The 25,926-nt window shown below is 51.8% G+C and overlaps 1 protein-coding gene across 6 annotated transcripts in view; it reads right to left on the bottom strand.

Annotated features, from left to right (window-relative positions):
* Positions 1 to 25,926, bottom strand: part of ZC3H4 (zinc finger CCCH-type containing 4) — a 42,300-nt gene that overhangs the window by 6,876 nt on the left and 9,498 nt on the right. For all 6 annotated transcript variants that reach the window (XM_060083774.1, XM_060083780.1, XM_060083775.1 and 3 more), the window contains 11 exons: positions 18,823 to 19,042; positions 18,425 to 18,535; positions 15,765 to 15,987; positions 14,235 to 14,389; positions 13,452 to 13,548; positions 13,208 to 13,347; positions 12,550 to 12,657; positions 10,846 to 10,957; positions 9,952 to 10,061; positions 1,893 to 2,257; positions 1,325 to 1,668 (listed from right to left, as the gene is read on the bottom strand). In XM_060083774.1, the coding sequence (XP_059939757.1) occupies positions 1,325 to 1,668; positions 1,893 to 2,257; positions 9,952 to 10,061; positions 10,846 to 10,957; positions 12,550 to 12,657; positions 13,208 to 13,347; positions 13,452 to 13,548; positions 14,235 to 14,389; positions 15,765 to 15,987; positions 18,425 to 18,535; positions 18,823 to 19,042 (1,985 nt within the window). The remainder of the gene's footprint in view (positions 1 to 1,324; positions 1,669 to 1,892; positions 2,258 to 9,951; positions 10,062 to 10,845; positions 10,958 to 12,549; positions 12,658 to 13,207; positions 13,348 to 13,451; positions 13,549 to 14,234; positions 14,390 to 15,764; positions 15,988 to 18,424; positions 18,536 to 18,822; positions 19,043 to 25,926) is intronic.

Raw genomic sequence — 25,926 nt, 5'->3', positions numbered from 1 at the left:
TGCCAAAGATGCTCACACTGACCTCCAGCCTGCTCAGCTTCCTGATGTCTGCGCGGCTGTCAAAGGGGCCCCTCATGCTTACTGTGGCCAAAGCAGCAGTGCTGCCCTGCCCCAACCTGGCTCGGCATGAACACCCAGAGCGACTCTGCCCCGCAGCTGGCATCCCCATCCGCCCCTGCCGCCCCGTCACATTGGCCCTATGGCTCCACCTCTAAACCTAGCCCTGCTGCTCCCTGTCCTCTCCCGGCTGCCACCCACCTCACCTCTGCCCAGGGCGACTCAAGGGCAGCCCACAAGCTTCCAAGATTCCCCTCCGGCCCCTACTAGCATCCATCGCCCTTGCGTTCCTCCACTATCCCCGTCACTCTTCCACCGAGTCCACCTCGCCATGGCCCGCAGGGTCCTGTGTGCTGGGACTTCTCTCCCCCGTCCTCTCTTGCCAAGCCACATGGACACCTTTGTTTTCCACAAACAAGGTGACTGGCTGAGGCCTCCGTACCTGCTGCAGCTGTCACCTAAGCCAAGCCCACGACTCCCTCCCAGCCTTCACCTCTCAGACAGGCCTCTGTTGGCTGTGACGCACCCAGCCGGCCCGGCCTCCACCCGTCACCCTCACACGGTGCCCCATTTCACCGCCAGCAATGACCAATGCCGAAATGAGCTGACGCCCTTGTTTACACACTTCCTGTCGGTTTCCCTCCACTCAAAGGCAGTTAAGGCAAGGACTACGTGCTGTGCTTGCTCCGACCCCACGCCTCGCAGCACGCCTGGCCCCCGGCAGCAATGACACCTCGCGTCCTTCTGCGGCTGCACCTCCTCCGACTGGTGCGGCCGCCGTCCAAGCACCCGGCTGTCGGACGTTTAGTTTGTTACCAACACATGTTCTCGTTTTGTAAGAAAGGAAGGAAAGGAGGAAGGAAGATGGTCAGCCTTGGGGACAGAACAAGCAGAGTCGCAAGGGAGCTCCAAGCCAAGAACCATCCCGGAAGGAGGCCACTTTGGTGGAGGGCACCTCAGCCTTGAGGTTCCACGCCATTCCACACCCATCCCTCTAACTTCCCAAGCTCCCACTCCACACACACCAAGCAAAACTTACAGAAATTAAATAAGTTATAGTGATGGTGATCATAACACTCCTCCTGGGCTCAACAGGGTAATGAATCCCACATCACTGAAAACGTTCAACCACTCACGGGACAGAGATGGAGTTGGATTCATGTTTTCAAAGACTCAGACCAAGGAAGAAAAACCACATCTTCCTGACTACATTCCACTGTGCAGACCCCGGCAGCCCCGGCTGGCCCCCACCCTGAGCCCTGCATACCTGCGTCCCCAATGAGTCCTGGCTCCATCTCCATGCCCTCTTGCTGCTGGTAAAAGTTTTCATAGAAGTTCTGGGCTGGTGGGATGGGGGGCATCATTCCAGAATGTGGGGAGTCTCCAGGACCATAGGGCATCATTGGAGGGCCGCCAGGTCCCATGGGCGGGCCAGGATTCATGCCAGGGCCCATTGGCATGTCGGGGTGCATGTCCGGATGCATGTCAGGGTGCATGTCCGGGTGCATGTCGGGATGCATGTCAGGATGCATCGGGGCCCCCATCGGCCCCGGGGGTCCCATGTTGGGCCCGGGGCCCATCGGCCCTGGGGGTCCTCCAGGTCCAGGGAACCTGGAAGGAGAAAATGGTGCCCATGAGAGGGGCTGCAGAGGAAGGGTGGCAGCCACATCCCTGAGGAGACACAGAGGCCTGCTCATGGTTGAGCAACAGAGGGCTCCAGACCAGGCCTCTGAGGGCTTTGGAGAGAGGCAGGATGCTGGCCTGGTTAGGTTCCAGGCCACAGGGCCCGGCACAGAGGAGCCTGGCTGAGCCCAGAAAAGCCCCCAGGCACTCACCTCACACCCAGTTTCTCAGCCAGCTGTCCTGTGGGCCGCACCACGATCTCAAACAAGGAGGGGATCTTCTTGTTGTACATGTCCTGCTGCTGCTGCAGCTGCTGTGGGGACAGCGGCTCGTGCACGGGCATGGGCAGCTGAGGGGGGCCGGGGGGCGGAGGCGGGGGCGGGGGCGGGGGCGGGGGGCCACCCTGCATGGGCCGGCCATTCGGAGAGGTCGGGGCCGGGGGCCCAGGTGGGCGGGGCGGGGTGGGCAGGAGGCCCACGCCAGGGGGTGGTTTGGGCAGGGGGTTGATGCCCTGCTTCTTCAGCTCCTCAACCTCCTTCTCGTCCTCGGCGCCCGCCTCTGCGTCATCAGCCAACATCTGCGGGCCAGGAAGGACGAAACAGTGAGAGTCAGGACAGGGGAGGAGGCGGGTTGGAATGCACTCCTCCAGGGCTGAGAGCCGAATTTGCTGAGGATAACTCTTCAATACCCTGAGGGCCTTATAGCAGTGGTCCCCAACCCCCGGGGCCACGGACTGGTACTGGTCTGTGGCCTGTTAGGAACCGGGCCACACAGCAGGAGGTGAGCAGCAGAGGCGGGTTGGAATGCACTCCTCCAGGGCTGAGAGCCGAATTTGCTGAGGATAACTCTTCAATACCCTGAGGGCCTTATAGCAGTGGTCCCCAACCCCCAGGGCCACGGACTGGTACTGGTCTGTGGCCTGTTAGGAACCGGGCCACACAGCAGGAGGTGAGCAGCGGGCAAGCAAAGCAAAGCTTCGTCAGTATTTACAGCCGCTCCCCGTTGCTTGCATTTCTGCCTGAGCTCCGCCTCCTGTCAGATCAGCGGGGGCATTAGATTCTCATAGGAGCTCGAACCCTACTGTGAACCGCACATGCAAGGGACCTAGGCTGTGCGTTCCTTATGAGACTCTAACGTCTGATGATCTGAGGTGGAGCTGAGGCGGTGACGCTAGCGCTGGGGAGCGGCTGCAGATACAGATCATCATTAGCAGAGAGGTCTGACTGCAGAGACCATAATAAATCGGGTGTTTACAGACTCATATCAAAACCCTATCCGTGAGTGGCAAGTGACAATTAAGCTGCATCTTGCGGAGTAGACTGGACGTAAGCAACACACTTTGGGTGTCACTGTCTCCCATCAGCCCCAGATGGGACCATCTAGTTGCAGGAAAACAAGCTCAGGGCTCCCACTGATTCTGCATTACGGTGAGTTGTATAATTATTTCATTATATATTACAATGTAATAATAACAGAAATAAAGTGCACAATAAATGCAACGCGCTTGAATCACCCTGAAACCATCCCCCATCCCCAACCGGGTCCATGGAAAAACTGTCTTCCACAACACTGGTCCCTGATGCCAAAAAGGTTGAGGACCTCTGCCTTACAGCATAAGGCCAATGACCACAAAGACTCTCTGGCACAAAAGTCATCGCCCCATACCACTGCCGCATCCATTCTCGGTGAAGAGCTGACAGGGGAGCCATTCTTATTTGGCAGCAAAACACATGCAACATACCATGTACTATTTCACCATTTTCAAGTGGACAATTCAAGGACGTTGAGTACATTCGCGATGTTGTGTGACCACCAATCTCTATCTAGTTCTAACACCACCGAAGAAGACTCCACACCCATTAAGCAGTCACTCCCCATGCCCTGCTCCCTCCCAGCCCCTGGCAACCACCTACTTTCTGTCTCTATGGATTTGTCTATTCTGGACATTTCATAGAAACGAAATCCTATAATATCGTGGCCTTTCGTGACTGGCTTCTTTCACTTACCATGACATTTTCAAGGTTCACTCATGTTGTAGCTGTACCATCTATTTTATCTATTTCATGGCTGATTAACAGTTCATTGTTCTGGGCTTCCCTGATGGTGCAGTGGTTAATCCGCCTGCCAATGCAGGGGACATGGGTTCAAGCCCTGGTCCGGGAAGATCTCACATGCCGTGGAGCAACTAAGCCCATACACCACAACTACTGAGCCTGTGCTCTAGAGCCCGTGCACCACAACTGAGCCCTCACGCCTAGAGCCCGTGCTCCACAACAAAAGAAGCCACCGCAATGAGAAGCCCGCGCACTACAATGAAGAGTAGCCCCTGCTCACCGCAACTAGAGAAAGCCCACGCACAGCAATGAAGACCCAACGCAGCCAAAAATAAATAAAAGTAAATTTATAAAAAAAAAAAGTTCATTGTTCTGTTTGAATTTTAAGGGCCCCTCACCACACTTGCAATCAAAACCCAATCACTTACGAGGACCCACAGGGCCTGACAGCAGGGCTGGGTGTCTGGGGAGGACTTCACAGCACCCTGGAAGCTTCATTTCCTTCTATGGTGTGAGGACTCCTCCACCCTAAGCACCCAGCTCTGTTTCAGTTCTGCGGACAGCTAAGCTCTTTCCCCAGCAGGGTCCTGGCCTGGACCAGGCCTCTCCCCAGGCATTCGTTTTCCCCTCCATTTTTAATGTATGGCTCCGTGTCCCCCAATTGCTGGGGTCTCTTATTAAAGGTCAACTCAAGAGTGACTGGCCAGGTCTCCTGTATTTACGACTGGAACACCATTAGCTCCCTTGAAAGCACTGCCCAAGCTTTGTGAGATTTTACATTTAGTTGTATCTTTGTTTATTCCTGGCCCGATGACTACCAACTCCACAAGGGCAAGACCCGCAGGGCCCACCATAAGGCCTGTTACAGGGTAGGTGGACAATTCCAAAGTCTGGATTCAAGCAGAACGTCTCACCAATTAGGATCCTGGGCAGATGTTAACACTGCAGGCCTGCCTGCTTCTCTTGGAAGGCCAGCTTGCAATGCTGGCCTTTGGCTGGTACCTGGGAACCTGGATTTCGAGAGGGTTCCCAGGAATCCCTGACTGCTAAGAGGGGCTCCCTGTGTCTAAACCACTTGCACAAACAGTATGCTTTCTGTGGAACAGCCCTTTCCCTTCTGGGAGTCTGGGATTTTAGTACGTGCCAGGCAGAGGCTGGCTCACTGGCGCTCGCCCTCCCTCCGGTCACAGAGCCAAAGCCCTGCACCGCTAGCTCCTTTCAACGGCAACGAAATGCCCTCAGGTGTAGGCAAAGCCTAAGGAGGAGGTTATACCTCATTAAACAGGAACAAACTTGACCACAGCTTCCTCCCTGCCCAGGGAGGGGATGCCGTGGTCCAGCCACCAAATGCGCCACACTCCCCTCGCCGCCGAGACTAGGGTCACACATCTCTGTACCGCTCAGCACTCGGGAACACCCAGCCAATGGCCCCTGCGCGGGGGACAGAGGCTGAGGTGATCCTTCCACTGCCGTCCCCGGCCCCGCACGGTGCTCAGCACACAGGGCCACACAATGAATTCAATGACCAAACGAGCTGAAGCACTGGCCCACAAGACAGCCCCTACGAGCGTATCTCCGGTCCTCAGGCAAGGCGGGCCCCCTCTCTCTCACACTCACCTCCCTGGGTCCCGTCACTTCCGCTGCCCCACTGTGCCCCTCAATCGGGGCTTCCACACCCCTTCCACGCTGGAGAGAAGTCTCACCTCACCGCGGGCTCCCACTCCAGGCCTTCGCCCCCCTCGCCCCTCACGCAGATCCCACGACACCCCGACGAGGACTCCCGCGCAGGACCCAGCCGGCCCCCTGCACTGGTCTCTTCACCCGCCACCCACACTGGGCCGCAAGTGCTGCTTCAAAAGCAAGGGCTGAATCGCATCAGAGCCCAGAGCACTGATGCGTAAGACACTTAGGAGGTGTCAACACCCCACCCCCACCCTGAAAAGCTGAACCCAAACCATCCAGGCAGTCCTTCGGCACATCTATCCCTAGAGACTCCCACGCGCCCCTTCCTGGGCCTCTCTGCAGCAAGGAGCTCCCTCACACCACCCAACCAGGGCCTTGCTGGGTCCCATAACCTCCCTCGCCAGGACTGATTCTGAATGATTCTCAGGTTTCCAAAAGTCAAAGGCATCCTCTCAATGGAAAAGGACGGCCACACCTGTGGATACACATAGACATGTGGGCCAAGGTTCATGGGCCAAGGAAATAAGAAATAAGCTCATGTCCATTTGTTAAACATTCTAAGCTTCGGGAATTCCCCGGTGGTCCTGTGGTTAAGACTCTGGGCTTCCACTGCAGGGGACGCGGGTTCGATCCCTGGTTGGGGAACTAAGATCCTACAGGCGAACTAAGATCCTGTAGGGCGTGGACAAAAAAAGAAAAAAAAATCTAAGCTTTTGCCCCAAACTGATAACAAATCAAATGTTCTTCAACTGGTGACTAGATAAACAATCTCAGATCATCCACACGGTGGAGTACTACTCAAAAACAAACAGTGATGAACTATCAATACTTGCAACAATGTGGATGAATTTCAAACACCTTATGCAGGATGAAAGACGGCAGATTCAAAAGGCTATTATAGGGCTTCCCTGGTGGCGCAGTGGTTAAGAATCCGCCTGCCAATGCAGGGGACACGGGTTCGAGACCTTGTCCGGGAAGATCCCACATGCCGCAGAGCAACTAAGCCCGTGTGCCACAACTACTGAGCCAGCACTCTAGAGCCCACGAGCCACAACCACTGAAGCTCACATGCCACAACCACTGAAGCCTGCACGCCTAGAGCCTGTGCTCGCAACAAGAGAAGTCACCGCAATGAGAAGCCCATGCACCACAACGAAGAGTAGACCCCGCTCGCCACAACTAGAGAAATCCCACGCACAGCAACGAAGACCCAACAAAGTGAACAATTAAAAAAATAAATTTATAAAAAACCAAAAAACAAAAGGCTATATAAACCGCCCACATGTTTAGAAGCTACATACCATACGTCTATTTATATGACTTTCTTGAAAAGGCAAACTACAGGGACAGAAAACAGACCAGTGGTTTCCAGGGGCTGGAGATGGAAGAGGCACTGATTACAAAAGGGGAGGGGTTTTGGGGATGAAAGAATGAATTTCCTCTACCTAGACTGTGAGGTGGTCACATGACTCTCTGTGTTTGTCAAAATTCACAGAACTAGGGAAAATTCCCTGGTGGTCCAGTGGTTAGAGCTCTGCGCTTCCACTGCAGGGCGCATGGGTTCAATCCCTGGTTGGGGAACTAAGATCCTGCATGATGCCCAGCACAGCCAAAAAATAAAAAATAAAAAAAAAATAACAGAACTAAACAGGGACACTTTTTTTTTTTTAGACTGGATACAAACTATACCTTGACAAACCTGACTATAAAACAGTATATGTATAAAACAGTAACTGAAGGATTTAATGGTAAAGAACCATAATGTATGCAACTTATTTTCAAATGGCTCAAGGAAAAAAAATAAACGAGAGCAAAGTGATAAAGCAAATAGGGCAAAATAATGCTGACAGAGGAACCTAGGTGGAGGGGATTCTCTGTGTTATTCTTGCCACTCACTCTCACGTTACAGTCACTGACAGCCCCAAAGGCAGGCACGTCTCAAACCTAGAGTGGGTGGTTGGAAGCTGATGTATCTGGACAGACAGAAACGTCACCAAGAAGCAAGAAAATAAAGCTGAAGAAAAGGGTGGAAGCGAGAGCACAGACATTTCAGGAGAGGAGGATGAAGGCCCTGTCCTAAGTGGCACCACAGCTTGGACCCAAGGGCTGCCCAAGGGCCTCAGGCCCCAGCCCTAGTTGATCAAGCTGCCACTCTGTCCAGGAGAGAAGGAAATGGCTGACCCCACACGTTTATCAGGGTTACTCTGGGCCCATTGTAAAGGTTTAAGTTTTACTTTCTGACCACCCAAATTCGATTCTGGAATGGTTTTTCCAGGTTCAACACTCATTTTTAACCTACTGAGACTTGACTTTAGATAGGGGATGTTACTGATACTCTCAAAATGTTTGTGGCCAGAAATGGAAACGTGCCACCTTGATTTGCTTTGAGTTTTTTTTTGCGGTACGCGGGCCTCTCACTGCTGTGGCCTCTCCCGTTGCGGAGCACAGGCTCCAGACGCACAGCCTCAGTGGCCATGGCTCACAGGCCCAGCCGCTCCACGGCATGTGGGATCTTCCCGGACCGGGGCACGAACCCGTTTCCCCTGCATCGGCAGGCGGACTCCCAACTACTGCGCCACCAGGGAAGCCCTGCTTTGAGTTTTTATTAGGGTGTCTAGAGCTGTGCTGTCCGATATAGTGGTCACTGGCCATGTGTGGCTACTGGCTGCCTGAAACGGGGCTATAAGTAGAAAATAAACACTAGATTCCTCAGACTTAGTACCAAAAAAACCAAAAACCCCCCAAAATATCGTAATTATTTCATCACTTATTACCTGCTGAAGTGGTACTTTGGACATGGATATACTGGGTTAAATAAGATATACTGGTGACACTAATTTCACCTCTTTTTACTTTTTTAACGTGGCTACTAAACAATTTAAATCTGTGGCTCTGAGGTGTTCCTACTGGACAGCACTGGTCTAGAGAGCAAACTCTGAGCCACCAGCAGGGGGCAGGCCGCAGTCGGAGATGCTTCGTTCTTCACATGAGGAATGAAGCCGCCATGGCTTCTCCCACTCCTTACCCTGTGAGTGACTCACAGATTCTAGACAGCTACCAGTTACAAAACCCTGCTCCTAGGATAACAGGCCAAAGGGCCTGGCAAAGATGAGAACTTTCTCCACAAATGCTCTCCCAATGAGGAGTGGACGTTCTCTTGCTTTGCTTGTGCAGGGCTTCCCCGCAACCCCTCAGGCAGCCCCGGCCTGCATGGGTGGATTCCTGAACCTGGCTGAGGCAGCGATTCCTTCCATTCTCAAAAAACAGCCAATCTCCTTAAACTTTCTGGGAACCAGAGAGAAGGCAGCAAAGCCTTCATGTGAAAGGACACGTGTTCTCGCACCCATTCATCCAGTGATGGATGTCAGGAAAGCAAGGACAGGAACCGGGGGCCCCAAAGTCCTCAGCCTGACTCCTCAGGGAGAACAACAGACATAAGGATGAGTTTCAAATGTCATCTGGCTGGTAAGGAAGCCCCGATACCTCACTGGAGGAAGTCTCCCCATCGTGAGAGCCTCCAATTGCCCCATACTTTCTCTACTACATAAAAGAATCCTTAAGACTTGGAAAGAAACGTTTGACCCTTCCATCAAAACAGAACCCATCCAGGGACTTCCCTGGTGGCACAGTGGTTAACAATATGCCTGCCAATGCAGGGGACACGGGTTCAAGCCCTGGTCTGGGAAGATCCCACGTGCCGCAGAGCAACTAAGCCCGTGCGCCACAACTACTGAGCCTGCGCTCTAGAGCCCAGGCACCACAACTACTGAAGCCCGCGTGCCTAGAGCCCGTGCTCCGCAAAAAAGAGAAGCCACCGCAATGAGAAGCCCACGCACTGCAACTAAGAGTAGCCCCTGCTCACTGCAACTAGAGAAAGCCCACGTACAGCAATGAAGACCCAGCACAGCCAAAAATAAAAAAAATAGTAACTTAAAAAAATAATTAAAAAACAGGGGCTTCCCTGGTGGCACAGTGGTTGAGAGTCCGCCTGCCGATGCAGGGGACACGGGTTCGTGCCCCGGTCTGGGAAGATTCCACATGCCGCGGAGCGGCTGGGCCCGTGAGCCATGGCCGCTGAGCCTGCGCGTCTGGAGCCTGTGCTCCGTAATGGGAGAGGCCACAACAGTGAGAGGCCCGCGTAAGGCAAAAAATAAATAAATAAATAAATAATTAATTAAAAAACAAAACCCATCCGAAGTCTCACCTCCTCTTTGTATACCACGGGCTCTCTCTAAAGGACAGTTAAGAAATCACAAGGTATGTTTGGAGACACACCACGCAACATTCCTTTTAGGGAGCCGCCCCTCCAGGGAAAACCATCCCGGCCGGAGAGAAGACACACGTGTGATCACCTCAATTCTCCCTGCAGAGAATACAGTCCCCATTTCCTCCTCAACATGGTCCAGCTCCAATCAACGTAACTGGGGATTCTGGTCCTGCACAAAGGCCAGACAGGCGGGCTGCAGTGCCAGGCCCGTGGCAGGCGCACCTCCTGGTCCCCATTAGCTACGGCTGCTGTCAGCCTGGACATTACCTTGTCCAAGAGCTCTCTGGTCTCCTCGGTCAGGGGGTCGTGAGAGAACATGCAGTCATCGCCGTTGATGCAGTTCCCGGTCGTGTGGTACAACTTACACGGAAAATCACGTTCACGGCAAGTTAAGGCAAATGTCTCACCTCATGAAACCCACCCAAGGACAGAATCCAAGCCCCTTTGTTTTAGAGACAAGGAAACTGAGGCCCAGAGAGGCGAAGTGACTGGCTCAGAGCTGCACAGCAGGTTGGCAGCTGACCCAAGATGAGACCCCAGTTCTCGACACCCCTACTCTGTAGTGCTTCCTGCCCCACCACGCTGGCCTTGAGGCTGTGTCCTCAGATCCTCACTCAACAGGAAGAGGGGAAAAGTTCAATGATTTGCCCATGGTTACACAGCCATTTGAAAAATCTCAGAAAGATAACAGGCAATGGTGTAAGCCAGTCTCGAGAGTACCCTTGACCCCTGAACAACATGGGGGTTAGGGGCGCCAACTCAGTCAAAATATCTGAGTATAATTTATAATCTGTCCTCCATACCCTCAGTTCTGCATCTGTGGATCCAACCAACCACAGATCGTGTAGTACTGCAGTATTTACTACTGAAAACAAAACAATCTCTGAGTGGACCTGCAGAGTTCAAACCCATGTTGTTCAAGGGTCAACTGTATATGTAAAGGGAACACATAACGTGTGTGCCTCCGTTTAGTCATCTGCAGACTAGGAAGAGCAGACCCATCACAGGGCAGATGTGAGGGTTAAGAGATGGATGCGCAAAGCTCTTGGCATGGTACTGGCACGTGGAGCGAAAGTGTGGTGAAAACCAGCTGTTATTACCAGTAAGGAGAAAAGGAGCTCTGTACCCTCAACCAGATCAAACGTGGGCACCAAAGGATATCATGCATATAGGGGCAGTTCTCGGCTCTGGCACAAAATCCGGTGATGTAAAACTTGCACAGTTCTCGCTTCTTTGGTAGCTCGATGTCATGGCTAAAATTACAGTGGTCTCCCTGGAAGAGAAGCAGTGAAAAGGTAAGCTGTTTGCAAAAGGAAGTACTGCTCTGTCACTGCTGAAGCACACAGGGACCAACGACAGAAACAAACCCCCACCCCGACCCCAGAAAGGGCAGGAGGCCCAGGAAAGGCAGACACATAAATGAAGTTTCCCACCAACCTGAAACTTCTGCCACAGTGTGTGGCCCTTTCTCTTGCCCCTGCCTCCCTCCCCCATGTCCTCAGTCCTCCCGGCTCCATTCTGCTGCCTTTCACTGCTGCTTTCTAACTCTTCCTCCTCCTGCCTTCGCCTCTCTTACTCACTTACTGTTTGCTGCATAACAGCCAGTATCCAGTTTCATGCTTCTTCCTTTCTAACAGAAACCTAATTTCTAACAAAACCCCAAACTCCCCAGGGAAGACAATAATACTGCCCTGATTTTTTAAAAAAATCCCTTCACACAGTTTTCTTCCTCCTAGCCCTTGGATGTGATGCCTGGAGGCACAGCAGCCATTAAGCAACCATGAGGACAAAAGCCACACGCTTAAAGATGCCAGAATAAAAAGTAGGAAGGAACTTGGGTCCCCCATGGTGCCACTGACAACTGTACCAGTCCTGTAATGCCCCCGCGCCCCCGCCCCAGACTTTTTTTTTTTTTGGCCACACCATGCGGCATGCAGGATCTTAGTTCACCAACCAGGGATCAAACCCATGCCAGCCGCAGTGGAAGTGCAGAGTCCTAATCACTGGACCACCAGGGAATTCCCAAACTATTCTGAGAGACAAACGTCCATGTGTTTAAGCCAGTGGAGTTGAGTTTTCTGCTATTTGTAGTCAAATTGTACAATCCAAACAAAACAACATCCAAGTAAACTGAAAAGAGAAACTGTTCTATACCCGTTCACCCATTCTCTTAGGAATAGCTACTCTTTTTTGTTTATATATATTTCAAGTTTCTAAAAATAATATGAATTGCAACTATAATAAGGACTATTTTACACACAAACACACCTTTGTTTGAAACACAATAATATTTTTTCCTAAGACAGGTACACAGGTGCAGTACTCCCTGGGTACTTGCTTGCCAATATCTGCCTGCTGCCTGTATACCTGAATAAAAAGCTGCCTGGTTGAACTAACACTGGATTATACTTGTTTCCTTCAGAACTTTCAGGTCATTGGCCCATCTTCTGGCATTATACTCTGCTGTGAAGGTCAAGGCTGACCTCACTGACCACCTTTTCTGTCTGGATGCCTTAATGATTCCCTCTCCGACACTGAAGTTCAGTAACTCACCCAGGATATGTTACATCTTTGCACGAGCATCAGTTCTAACAAAACGTTTGAGGCCATATGGATTGGGTAAAAATTTTGGCCAAAAAAAATCCTCCCAAACCAAAAAAACCCAGATGTGTCACCAATCCTGTCCTGGCTCTTCAGTCACTCTGAGGAGTGAACTAAGTCTTCCAGGCCTTCCAGGCATCTCTCAGACAATCACTCCAAGCCCACCAGAACACTGCCCCCAGTGAGTGTGGCCTCCAGAACATTCCCAGAGACCCATGTGTCCCTGCTCTGGGCACCCCGGTACTACTGGAACTGGCCCCTTACCCATGTGCACCGCCCTTCCACGAAGTATTTGCAGATGACTTTGCCTTTCTTGTCGGACTGCTGGTGGGGCTTGTCATGGTCACCCCTCCGGTAGCTTCCACCGCCGTCCTGTTAGGAACACAGAGTGTGACTATAAAGGGGAATGAAGAGGAAGGGTAGGGAGGGGCCTGTGCAGGCCAGGTGGAGACGGACTCTGAAGGAGGGAAAGGGAGACAGGCTGGCTGGCAGGGATGAGCACGCCCCCGTGTAACAGGAGTGCTGACCAGCAGCTTCCATCCAGCACCCAACTCTGTGGGGTATGAGCCCCGGAGCATGGAGCGTGGGCAGCTGAGGACTCGCGCACCACACACCTGTGCGGGAGCACATTCATTGCAAGAAGAGGCGGCACGAGCCTTCCTGGAAAACTTTCCAGGGCTAACTCAGGGACTCAGAGAACAGGTGACTGCAGGTGCTACAAAGATATGGTTTTAAAAACAGAGGGTCTCACCAGCAGCGCAACCCCCATGAGAGATAATTAGTGCTGACAGGCCCTACGGGGAATGGCTGATGGGAGCAGGGGGACAGGACCAGCCTCGGAGGATAACTCATTAAAGAAAAAAAAAATTTCAAGAAGGAGCCTTGAGTAAACACATCAGATGAGAACGAAGAGCTGACTTACGCCCATGTCGTCATCGTAGAAGTCCTCGTCGTCGTTCATTCCACCCTTGTTCATCCCTCCTCGGCTGCCACCTCGACCGCGGCCCCGGCCCATCCCTTTCCCTCGACCTCGGGAACCCCGGCCACGGCCTCGACTTAGCCCTGCAGAGGAGAGAAATGGCGTTAACCTGAGGCCTCTCTCCAGGACCCGAGGCCAGCAGCTGCCAGAGGAGCCCCGCTGACTCGCCCCTCGTGGCCCCGCCCACCTCGTCCTCGGCCATCCTTGGACCGGCGGTACTGGTTCAGCTCCTTGGAATAGTCGTCATAGTCCTCATCTCCCATCGGCTCCTCACTTTCTCCGTACTGGAATTCCGGAGGGAAGAGAAGCAGGAAAGTGTCACTTGGCGAACAATGTCCTGAACTATATACTCCACCCCTTTCTGCCTTTTTGTACACTCGGGACAATGTCAAACTCAGAAGAGCAAGTGAGCAACCCAGTGACTCACACCTGTGCCCCCTCTTCACACGCCACAGCCTAAGCGGTGGCTGGTCCTAGTCCTTTTGCCCTCGCAGCCTTCACTCTTAGGACTCCCAGCCCACTGGGCAGCTCCCAGAGGACAGCTGTGCAGCTAGAACAAGGGGCAGCGTGGCAAGGTCTCGGGCAGGGACCGAACAGTGAGTGTGTAGTTCTCCTCACGTGCACACGCGTTTGTGTGTGTGTACGAGGTAACTACACAGGCACCCGACTGCGAAGGCATTAAGTGCTTCGAGAGTACCCTCGGGAACCCTGTCTTCAGGGATGGGAACTAAGGTGCTCGCTGAGAGAGCGGTGAGATGAAGATGTTCTTGACAGCTCACCCTTTGGTACTTTTTCTATTCTGAACCATAGGAAGGTTTTCTCTATTCCAAAGAATAAATGAACATTTCTAAACACACAAACCTGCCATCTGATGTTTTCTTTCCACCTTAGTCTTACAGACTTAGTCTTGCAGCTCACCAGCCACCTGCCCCCACTCCCACCCCCCACCCCAAGCTGGAGAAAGCCTTACTTCCATATCCTCTTCATAGAAGTCCTCTTCGTCCTCCGGGTGGTCTCCTCCCACGGAGCCTCTGCCTCTGCCTCGGCTGCCCCTGCCCATGCCTCGGCCTCGAGACCCTCCGCGGCTTCCACGGCCTCGGTAGCCCCTGCCACGGCCTCGGTTGCCTGCATGGTGATTCAGACAGTGAGTGTCTGAGCAAGCAGGACCCACCAGCAGAAGAGAAGTTAACCCACTGACTACCCAAGGTCAATCATTTCCTCCTCCTCCTCCTGTTCTAAGAAGCCTTCCTGGCTGCTCTAGGCTGATTCATGGTCCCTGGGCCCCTGGACAGGGGTAGCTGAGCACCGTGGACACACGCCTGCTGTAGCACTCACTACACTATCCTGACTGAGGCGCAGTCCAACACAGAGGCACCAGTCACGTGTGGCTACTGAGTACCTGAAATGTGGCTGGCCAAACTAAGAAATACTGTGAGTATAAAGTGCACACTGAATTTCAAAGACTTAGTTAAAAAAGAGAGAAAGAGAGAATATAAAATATCACATGTCTATTTTGATTACACGTTGAAGTGAGATTTGGAATGTATTTATAAAATGTGTTGTTAAAATTAATTTCATGTTTCCTTTTACTTTTCTTTTTTTTTTTTTTTACATCTTTATTGGAGTATAATTGCTTTACAATCCTTTTACTTTTCTAATGTGACCACTAGGAAATCTGTAATTGCATGGTGGCTTGCACTGTATTTCTATTGGACAGGCTAGTCCAGAATCTCCCCAAAGAGCAGGGCCTATCTAGGGAGGAGTCTAAGAAAGACCGCCAAAAGCAAGAATGACCAGCCACTCAAACAACAAGCTGGGCCTCAAGCAGGGCTAAGAACTGCTGGGCTGGAAACTTCTGGAAGCACTCTGGGGCTGGGAAATATCACTGGCAGGAGATGGTTCCAAGAGGCCGGGCTGGGTCGCTGTGCTCTGCCCTCCCCCACCATCCTCCAAACTGCCACAGGTTCAAGGTTCAGAGGTGTGGCAGTCCCGTGGCTGCAGTCACACTTTGTCAGGTGATGGGAGATGGGAAGCTGGGGGAGGAGGAGCCAGCTGTCAGTTACCATCCCCAGGGGTGCGAGCTGTTCCTTCTATATCTCTTCACAGCTGACCAGGAAGTGAATTTAAAAAACAACCCTTCAGGGACTTCCCTGGTGGTCCAGTGGTTAGGACTCGGCGCGGGGTGTGGCCAAAAAAAAAAAAAAAAAAACCACCACCACCACTTTGAGCCGTAGCAGTCTTCTCCTTGCCTCACGCCAGTCTGGCTCCATCCCAACCACGGCTTCAGCACTGGACCCTCTCCTCACGTGGCAGAACTCCGGTCCCCTGTGCTTGGGATGGAGCTCCCTGCCTGTCTCCTTCTATGCTTATCTCAGCCCTGCATGACTGCTCATCTCTTCTCCCGGTCTTGACGCTCCGTGAGCACGTGGCGCACGAGGTCTGTCTGGCTCTGCACTGAGCGCCCAACCCCCAGCCCTGGAGGAGCAGCTGCGGGGCTCACCTCGGCCCCGGCTGCCGCCCTCCTTGGCCCGCCGGTACTGGTTCAGCTCTTTGGTGAAGTCGTCGTAGTCGTCCTTGCCCATGTCCTCCTCCTCATCACCCTCGTACTCCCCGTACTGCTCGTTCTCATAGTCTTCGTACATGCCGTAGCCCTTGCTGTCCATCTTGGAGTAGGCCTTTTTGGGCAGGGGCGTGGTGTGCGACGGGGGATACTGCTGGTGGGACTGATGGGGAGAGGACAGTGAGCTGGCCCTGGGGCCTCGGATTCAGACCAAGATCCCCATTATTCCCTGAACTGGCACAGCTGTCTGGGTGTCTCTGCTGTCCCTGGGGTGAGACGCTAGCCCCCAGCCACCTGAATGAGATCTGGGCTGTTGGCCCAGATGTTTCTGTTCTTCAGAAAGAGCCACAGCTTTAAAGACAATTGAGACACACAGGCCCCATGACCCCTGAATTACTGGAGAGGGAAAAGAAGGGTGTATTTCCCAGGGAGATAGAACAATCTCATTTGGGGAGGAGGCCTGATAGGCAAGAGGGGTGCTCCTCAGTCAAAATTTTCCTGGGGCCTTAGAATTCAATTAATGACTATTTGGCAACCAAACTAGAAAACCATTTAAAATGATGCTTTCTAAAGTGTGCTAGTTCCAAGAGATACTGGATGAAGTTTAAAAATACACATACATGCACAAATGGAAGACACCAAGATGTCCTTCAATTGGTAAATGGATAAACAAACTGGCACATTCAAACAAGGGAGTATTCAACAATTAAAAGAAATAAGAAAGACATGGAGGGACTGTAAATGAATATTGTTAAGTGAAAGAAGACAATCCGGAAAAGCTACATATGAGTCCAATTAAATGACATTCTGGAACAGGCAAAACTACAGAGACAGTAAAAAGACTGGTGGTTGGGAGGGGCTTCGGGGGAGGGACTGATGAGTAGGTAAAGAAAAGAGGACTTCTATGGAATTGAAACTATTTTATATGATAGTGTATGGTGCGTATATAACAAGATGCATTTGTCAAAACCCAAAGAACTGTAAAACACGAAGGGGGACCCTAATGTAAACTATGGACTCTAATCAAATACGTACCAACGCTGGCTGAACAATTACAACGAACGTGCCACACTAATGCAAGACATTAAAAACTGGGGAACTGGGTGGGGTGGGGTGGGTAGGGAACTGGACTACCTGCTCCATTTTCTCCAAACCTAAAACTGCTCTAAAAACAGGGTCGGGCTTCCCTGGTGGCGCAGTGGTTGAGAGTCCGCCTGCCGATGCAGGGGACACAGGTTCGTGCCCCGGTCCAGGAGGATCCCACATGGCGCGGAGCGGCTGGGCCCGTGGGCTGTGGCCGCTGGGCCTGCGCGTCCGGAGCCTGTGCTCCACAACGGGAGAGGCCACAGCGGTGGGAGGCCCGCGTACCGCAAAAAAAACAAACAAACAAACAAACAAAAAACAGGGTCCTACTGCATAGCACAGGGAACTATATTCAATATCCTGTGACAAACCACAATGGAAAAGAATATGAAGAAAGAATATGTGTACATATAACTGGGTCACCTTGCTATACAGAAGAAATTAACACAACACTGTAAATCAACTATATTCAATAAAATTAAAAAAATAAAACTACTCTAAAGATAAAGTCTATTCATTTAAAAAAATCCACACTCATTATAAAAAAAAAGAAAACATAAAACATGGAGATGTACACAACTACTTTAGCAGATCCTTTTTTTTTTGGCTGCAATGGGTTTTCGTTGCGGTGCGCAGGCTTAGTTGCCCCACGGCACATGGGATCTTAGTTCCCCGACCAGGGATCGAACCCGTGTTCCCTGCATTGGAGGGTGGATTCTTAACCACTGGACCACGAGGGAAGTCCCACTTTAGCAGATCTTAACATGCCTCAACCCCTAGTTCCCAATCAAAGCTGGTGGTGTTCTCTCCATTCCCGGCTGCCCTCAGGTTTAAAGTCTGAATCTACATTAGTAGATCAATGTCAACACTTATTCCTTACAAAAAATTATGTTATGATGGATGATGCTGAGTTACAGGATACCTTTAAGAACTACTAACTTTAAAAATACTTTTTATCAAAATTTGAAAATCTATGTTGATTTACTTCTTACTGGTTTTACCTGAGGAAAATAAAACAATATACAAACCAGACAAAAAATTTAAATTTATGCTTAAGCTCAGTGGTATATAACTTCTGACCCCACAACATCCGAGATGATTTACTCCCATAACCGTTTCATTCTCTTGCCAACTTTCCACAAAAGGACACTGCTGAACAGTGGAAAAGTCAGCTCTCACAGGGGCAAATCATCATCCTTCTTGGGGACAGGGGATATGACGAGCCCTGCCAAGGCCACGGGAAACGGTGGCATAGAGAAGTATGGCAATCAGCCACTGACTGGGCTCAACCCCAGCTCCTGTACTTCAGAGCCGTGCAACCTGGCTGAAGTTCTCGAAGTCTCAGTGTCCTCACCTATAAAGCGGGGATAAAAACAATACCTAATCTTGCAGAATTAAAATCAGTGTAAAGTGCCAGGTATGAATGCCCAGCACACAGCCAGTGTTCAGGAAACATGGGTGATTTCATTACCCCCGGCTCTGAGCCCCATGGGGGTCCCTGACCGGCAGTCACTCACCGGCGCGTAGGGGGGGCTGTACTCTCTGTACTTGCGGTGCCCCTTCTCGCTGGGGCTGAAATCCGAGTCATCTGAGAAGTCAGAGAAGTCATCGCTGGAAGAAGCGTGGCGCTGCAAGGACAGGGGCAGAGGATTAGAGCTTCTGCGGAGGGCTGGCCACCTGCACAGCCACTGCTGGAATGTGCCGGAAGGGCTCCGTGTGAAACGCCTCACCTAGGGGCATCTAGCAGCAATGGAGCATGAGCTACCAACTCTTTTAGAAAAGGTCTTTATCCAATTTGGGGAAAGGAAAAACAGCCCGATTAAGAGTACCCTCTGGCCTGACAAGATGAGCTCGGCCCCTGGGGCCCTCAGCTGGGCCCAGCGCCAGGAGGCCCAGCACATCCGCCAGGACCTACTTTGTGCTTGGATTTCCTCCTCTTCTTGGACCTCCTCTTCTCCTTCTCCCGCTCTTTCTTGCGTTTCCGCTTCAGCCTCCTGTGAGACTTCTCCTCATCTGAGTCGCTGTGGTGCTTCTCCCCCTTCTCCTTCCGGCTCCTCTCGGGGCCTCCGGAGGCGTCCTGGGTCTCCTCCGCCCCGTCATCCTCCAGTTCGCCTTCTTCCAACTCACCATCCTCCCTACGAACCAACCCCAAAGCCGACGTGAGCATGGGGTTTGAGGGGAGAGCCGCGGGGGCTGTGGGCTGGCCCAGGGCGATGGGAACGCGGGGCCCAGTGCTGAGGGCGAGAGGCCCGGGGAGACGGGGCGGACCCCAAAGGGCTGCATCAGCTCTGTCTGTCCCGGCGGGGGGCGGGGGGGGGTGTCCGTGGATGCCAGAGGTGCTGCCATGAGCGAACAGGCTCCGGTCCCTGGGTTTCGAGGCCCGACCGCTCCACCAGCTCCACGGCTCTGGGCCAGAGGTGGGGAGCTGAGCAGGTGGAGAGAGGGGAAGGGTCCCAGGCCCCTCCTGACGCGCCCACACGAGGGCTCACCCCCACCTGCTGCTGGCCTCCTTGCTTCCCACCTGACTTGCCTCACCTCCGGGTATCCCTTCTGGCTCCCTGTCCTACGACTTCCTGACTCTGCCAAATCCCCCACATGTCACCCCAATCTCCCTTACTTTACAAAATAAAAGCACTCTCCACATGTGACAGATGCTGCTGACAGGATGTTCTGAACATCAAAATATGTACAGGGTGGGGGGTGGGGTGGGGGGGATAAATGGGTTAAGAAAGGAGCAGCTGGAAAAATAATCCAGTTTTTGAGCCAAACCCACAGACACAGTTCTCACAAGTGCAGGAGTTGCTTTAAAAAAATAAACAAATGTAAAAAAATGTCAAAAGCTCCTCAAGTTCCTCATGCATGACGATGCCTTCCTTCTCCATTAACTAAGACCCACAAAGAGAATGAGAAGATAAAGAGTAATATAATGAACCCAGGACCTAAAAGGCTAACCACAGAGAGAACTAATCTAGGCCACAAAGGCCTCGGCCGTTCAGATGGGAGCCGGTCAGCGTGGGAACAAGCTCACCAGGCGAGCCCAGCCCCTGGAGCCCTGAAGGTTCTCACAGGCTCTGTGGAGAAACAACTGCCGACCTCTGAGGATCCTCCACGGCCCTCTCCCTCGCACTGCTCCCTTTGTGCGCCTCCACCTGCTCCCCACCAACAAGGGGATCCTTCCATTAACTCTCACTCCCAATTCAGAGGGGTCGGGGCAGCTTCAAACCCAAATGGTACAGCCCCACGGTTACCCTGGCAGAGGTCAAGGGCAGCTGTCAAACACAGAATGCAGGACCAAAAACTCCTCCCGACGTTTCAAAGGAAGCAGTACAGAGAGGTGACCGATGGGTGCCTCGTGCTGTTCCCCTGGAACCGCCAGGCTGTCGTGGGCCAGCCCAGAGGGAAGACGCCGAGTCAACTGCGGCAGAGGCAGGAGGCGGCATTCCTGACAAGTGAGGCATCTTCTGGCTTGGGTGCGGCCCACACCAGGAGCCGCTCTCCTGGGAGCAAAGCTCTCATGGGGTGAGGCAACTCTGCCAGAATGGCCTTGTCCGCAGTAAAAGCGCCACCTAACTGGGGAAACTGGTTTTGGCAAGCTCACCAAGCTGAGGGGGAAGCTGTTACTAATGGGCAGGGCAAACTTGCTGCTGCCCACGCCTGGGCCTTTTCATACCGAGGGAGCACGCTGAATAGACTGTTCCCTGCTGGGAACACTGGAGAAATACAGGGACAGACAGACTAGACAGACACTATGGAACTAGGGAAGGCCCAGCAACAGACCGGAGAGGAAGGGGTTGGGGTCTATGAAGAAAAGCTAAACAAAAGCATCACTCTCCACACTTTAGTCCGGAAAGGAGAAAGCTGAAAATACCCAGAATCCCAGGGCAGGGATGAAGGGAACCCAGGAAGACAGAAACTGCCTGGGGGGCCAGAAGCCCGGATGAGAAGAAAGCCCAAGATCACAAAGGGCAAAAGACCCTCCTGGAACCAGAAGGGGCGTGTCAGAGTGGAAGGGACAGCTGGGCACCATCAACAACCTCATTTTCAAACAGGAGGAACTTAAAGGGATAGCAGGTGAAAGGATCTGTCGAGGTCAGATAGACGGGGGGGACACGAAAAAGCCAGAAACTGACTCTGAGCTCGCCATTCTTCCTCAATTGCTGAGGACGGAAAGGGAAGGGGGAGCCCACTCATCGACCGCCTACTTGATGCCACAAACATTTCTGAGCATATTCTCTGTGCCGGGCCCTTGAGCACCTCCTGTTCTGCGTTGTCCTTGTAGGAAAAGATACAGATTACAAGAAACCCAGGCCACAGGGCAGTGTCTGTGATACAGGGCTGTGGCAGCTGAGCCAGAGAGGCTGGCACCCGCAGACACTCCTCCACCTCTACGTTCACGGGCAAGGATGCCGTGGCACGGCCAGAGAAGGCCTTGCCTGGCCAGGGTCAGCTGAGGCCTCCATTCCTGTCCTGCTGCTACACATCACTGCTCACACTCGCGGGAAGGGGGAACAAAAGACCATCCAAGCAACTCCAAGAGCTTCAACCATCCTCAAGAATGGCTCCAGAAAAATGCCTTTTCATTCCAAAGGCAGGGAGGTACAGCATCCAAAACCACCCTTCAAAGACTTTTAGCCAAAGAGGAATTCTCTGCATTATCTATATTAACAGCCCCAGGCAGATGTGGGTTCAGTGAGAATCCACAACTTTTTACAAACTGGGTAGTGAATACTTGAAACTTTGTTCCCCTGGAGTTGGGAGCAGCTGCAAAATAAATAGCATCAAAAAATCCCTGGTAGGGGTTTCCCTGGTGGCGCAGTGGTTGAGAGTCCGCCTGCCGATGCAGGGGACACGGGTTCGTGCCCCGGTCTGGGAAGATCCCACATGCCGCGGAGCGGCTGGGCCCGTGAGCCATGGCCGCTGAGCCTGCGCGTCCGGAGCCTGTGCTCCGCAACGGGAGAGGCCACGACAGTGAGAGGCCTTCGTACCACAAAAACAAACAAACAAAAATCCCTGGTGATTTCTGAAGGGGAATGGGGTATTAGAGGGGACACGGGGACGGTGACACTTGACTGCCCACTGCGCATTCTCACTACCATCTGGCCCACCATGCTCTCCAACTCTTCCGAGCCCTGGGCCCACCTGAGGGGGTTCCCCTTGATAACGCTGGAGATTCCAAGCTAAACATCCTGCATGAATACAGGGCCTATTTTCTTCAGACTCTGTTTACCAGAAGAAAAAAAAGAAAGAAAGAAAATCAAGCCAACTGGGATAGACGCAGGAATCCTGTGGGCCACTGACACGACCGCACAAAGGCTGCCTCCATAAAATAGCAACCGGGGTTAAGTGGTGCCACTGAACAGACTGCCAGCAAAATCCATGTCAGAGTGGGATTAAATACCGAGGGAGCATGCTGAATAGACTGTGACATGATCCCCCAAGAAAAGTGGGGGAAGCCCCACTGTGCTAATCATTTCAATCTAGACGTGCCAAACCTTTTTTTTTTTTTTTTTTTTTTTTTTTTTTCGGTACGCGGGCCTCTCACTGCTGTGGCCTCTCCCGTTGCGGAGCACAGGCTCCAGACGCGCAGGCTCAGCGGCCATGGCTCACGGGCCCAGCCGCTCCGCTGGGGAGCGGGATCCTCCCAGACCGGGGCACGAACCTGTGTCCCCTGCATCGGCAGGTGGACTCTCAACCACTGCGCCACCAGGGAAGCCCTGCCAAACCTTCTCGAGACAAGCATGTAGGAGAAACCCTGAAGCATCGGCCTGGGCAGAAACCACTTAATTCCCAGAGCCTGGACTGGCAACATGCTGGGATGGCTGCACCAGGGCTGGCCTGCCAGAGCCACCAGGAACTAGAAACCAACCATGCTGGGCGACCAACTTGGAATGGATGCCCGGGCGGAAACAGGAAAAGGCCAATGCTTTGCTGAGGCTCAGCTCTGCCTGTGCCTCCTGGACTAAGCATCCAGGGCATTTAAGTTTCCACTTGCAGAGCTGGTGATGGCCAACTCCTCCTTCTAAGTCAAAGAAAAGATCAGGGTGCCCATTCTAAGGAATGCCTACAGGCCAACTCCACAGGGCACAGAAGTGTGTCAGGTTCATCACATACTATGGGCTTGGTAAAAACAGTACTGGAAAGAAACCTCATGCTTCAAAGGAGGCTGGGCCCACCCACCAGTCTACAGATCTGGGCATCCTGCTTCCTTTTGCAGACCAAGTAACTCAACCAGCTCTGCGTCTTCCCTAGCACATGCTCTTGGTACGGAACCTGAGCCTCGGTTTTCTCATCTGCAGAATGGGATAAGTGTAGTAGTACCTACCTCAAGGGGTTGTGAGAGTTAAACGAGATAACGTGGATAAAACCCTTGACATGGGGGGCAGGCACAAAGTAAGTACCAGACAAATAACAGCTATTGGTATTAAGAACCAGCTAGCATGAGCACACCTCCACATGGATAATCCTAAACCAGCTGCAGTGCTTACTGGGAAGCATTTTTTTCTATGGAGAAGCTACAGCCAACTCCCCTCGGGGACCACTGCTAACTGCTGGCCAACAAGTCCTCACTTTTCTTGGCCCGTCTGTGCCACCGTCCTCTACCAATAAATCCTGCCGACGAAACTGACAAATCGACACCTCCCCTTCCTCAGCTCTCATCTAGGTGGTATGAGAAAGTAACCAAGTGGCTGACCAGGAGGAAAACGCACAGCGAGAGCTGAGCCCCAGGAAAAAGGGAGAAAGGTCCCTTACAAAAATGAAGTTTGGCAACACGGAAATCCTCTAGAGGAGAGTTGGATGGAAGCTGAAAGGGGCCTGGGTTTATGGATCTACCTGATTTACAAAAGAAAAAAGAGAGAGAAAGAGGAGAGACAGGCAAGAAACAAAAAAGATGAAAACCCATGGGAGCTGTGGTTGTTACCTGAAGATCATGAAGTCCCTGACAAGAGGCAGCTAGGTTAATGTGAAGGTCAGGGTTATGAGCATTAACTGCCCAAACTCTCAACAAATTGCCTGGGTAGGCTCTGAATGACCCATTAATTAGGGACAAGATTACAAAAATTACAAGGAGGCTCCGCCTCTTCAAATGTTGAACAACAGTCCTAAATGCAGAAGTCCAGGATCCCCAAATCCAACCCTGCAGGACAGTCACTTGCTAGGAGTGAAGGTACGGAGCCTTTCCTTTACAAAACTGGCTCAGGGCTCATGCCTGAGGAAGGCCCCTGAGACCTTCCCTCGATTTAGGTCGTGGTGAAGCAGCCATGGGAGGAACCTCACTGAGGGATTTTTCAGAGGCAGGAAATTCTTGAAATAAACCTCTGGGTCTTGCACATGTTTTTCAGTGTCCTTACTACCCAGGTTCACCAACCACAGATCAAGAGCAAAGAAGCACTGTGTCTCCCTCCCCCTCAACATTCTCAGGTGTGGTCCTAACTGGCTCAGTGACATCACAGCATTTCCATGGCAACATGCCCACATCACAGACACCAGCAAGCACAAACGAACCACAGGAGAAGCCCAAGCCGCAGCCCAAACCCCTCATTTCAATGGAAGCAAGACAGCTTGTCCAGTGCCAGGACCCTGACATGAACACACCTACTGCCAGAAGTCAACGTGGGGTAAATTGCAGAAATCTGAACCCGGACTGGGTATTTGAGATACTAAGTAATTATTGTTAATTTTGTTAGGCATGATTATGGTTTTGTGGTTATGTTAAAAAAAATTAAGTTAAAGGTTCATACTGAAGAATGTATGGATGAAATGACATGAGGTCTGGGATGTGCTTCAAAATACTCAAGGGGGGGCTTCCCTGGTGGCGCAGTGGTTGAGAATCTGCCTGCCAATGCAGGGGACACGGGTTCAAGCCCTGGTCTGGGAAGATCCTACATGCCGCGGAGCAACTAAGCCTGTGCGCCACAGGTACTGAGCCTGCGCGTCTGGAGCCTGTGCTCCACAACAAGAGAGGCCGCGACAGTGAGAGGCCCGCGCACCGCGATGAAGAGTGGCCCCCACTCGCCCCAACTAGAGAAAGCCCTAGCACAGAAACGAAGACCCAACACAGCATAAATAAATAAATAAATAAATAAAGTTATATTTAAAAATAATAATAAATAAATAAATAAATAAAATACTCAAGAGGGATTGGGGGAGGTAGTGAGATGAACCAAAATTCGCAAAATGTGTATAACTGTTGAAACTGGTGATGGGTATAAGGCAATCTATGATACTATTTTCTCTTCTCTTAAATACGTTAGAAAATTTCCCTAAGAAAAAGTTAAAAAATAAGAAAGATGCCCTGGGTGGGGACAACCTCTCAGTAAAGTGAAGAGAGCTCATCAAGATCCTCAAGAAGTTAATTTCCCTAACAAAGAGCTGGAGTTCAAGGTGGGGGCCTCCACCAGCCCTCACATCTCTGCTGTGGTTTCCTCAACTACAAAACCTTCCTGGGCACCCCAGGGTCTTATAAAATCCAAGAGCCATAGGAAATATTCACTACTAACATCCTATAGCAGCAATTTCCATGCCAGGCACCACACTGCTGTGCTCTCCACTTCTGCACATCTGTCACTGAAATGCATTAACAAACGTATGCAGTAGCAATTCATTAGTATCCCCATTTTATAGACAAACTGAGGCTCAAAGATGGGAAGAAATATGCCCACAGGGTCACAGCAGGAAGAAGCAGAACTAGAACCAGAGTCCAGGACTTTCTGACTCCAGGTCCAGCTCTTAACCTCAACCCTTGAGACCATTAGAAATTATCCAAAAAAGAATAATTTACTAAACAGCCCAACAAACAAAACAACTCTCACCCTGAAATTTATACTTGAGTCGGAAAAAAATAAGACACAGGTACAGAAAACAGATTAAATGAAAACAGTACTGCAAAAAATGCCAAAGTAAGATACTAAGACACTGGGCAAGCTCCTTAAACACTCTGTGCCCTGTTTCAATTGTGAAGTGAAGGCAGTAAAGGAACCTCCAGGATGGATATATATCCTCCTAGAAAGAATTCCCTGAG

Source organism: Mesoplodon densirostris, chromosome 19 (genome assembly GCF_025265405.1).
Source record: "Mesoplodon densirostris isolate mMesDen1 chromosome 19, mMesDen1 primary haplotype, whole genome shotgun sequence".
NCBI lineage: Eukaryota > Metazoa > Chordata > Mammalia > Artiodactyla > Ziphiidae > Mesoplodon > Mesoplodon densirostris.
The sequence above is the reverse complement of the archived record's forward strand: the minus strand, read 5'-3'. Positions and strand labels throughout refer to the sequence as shown.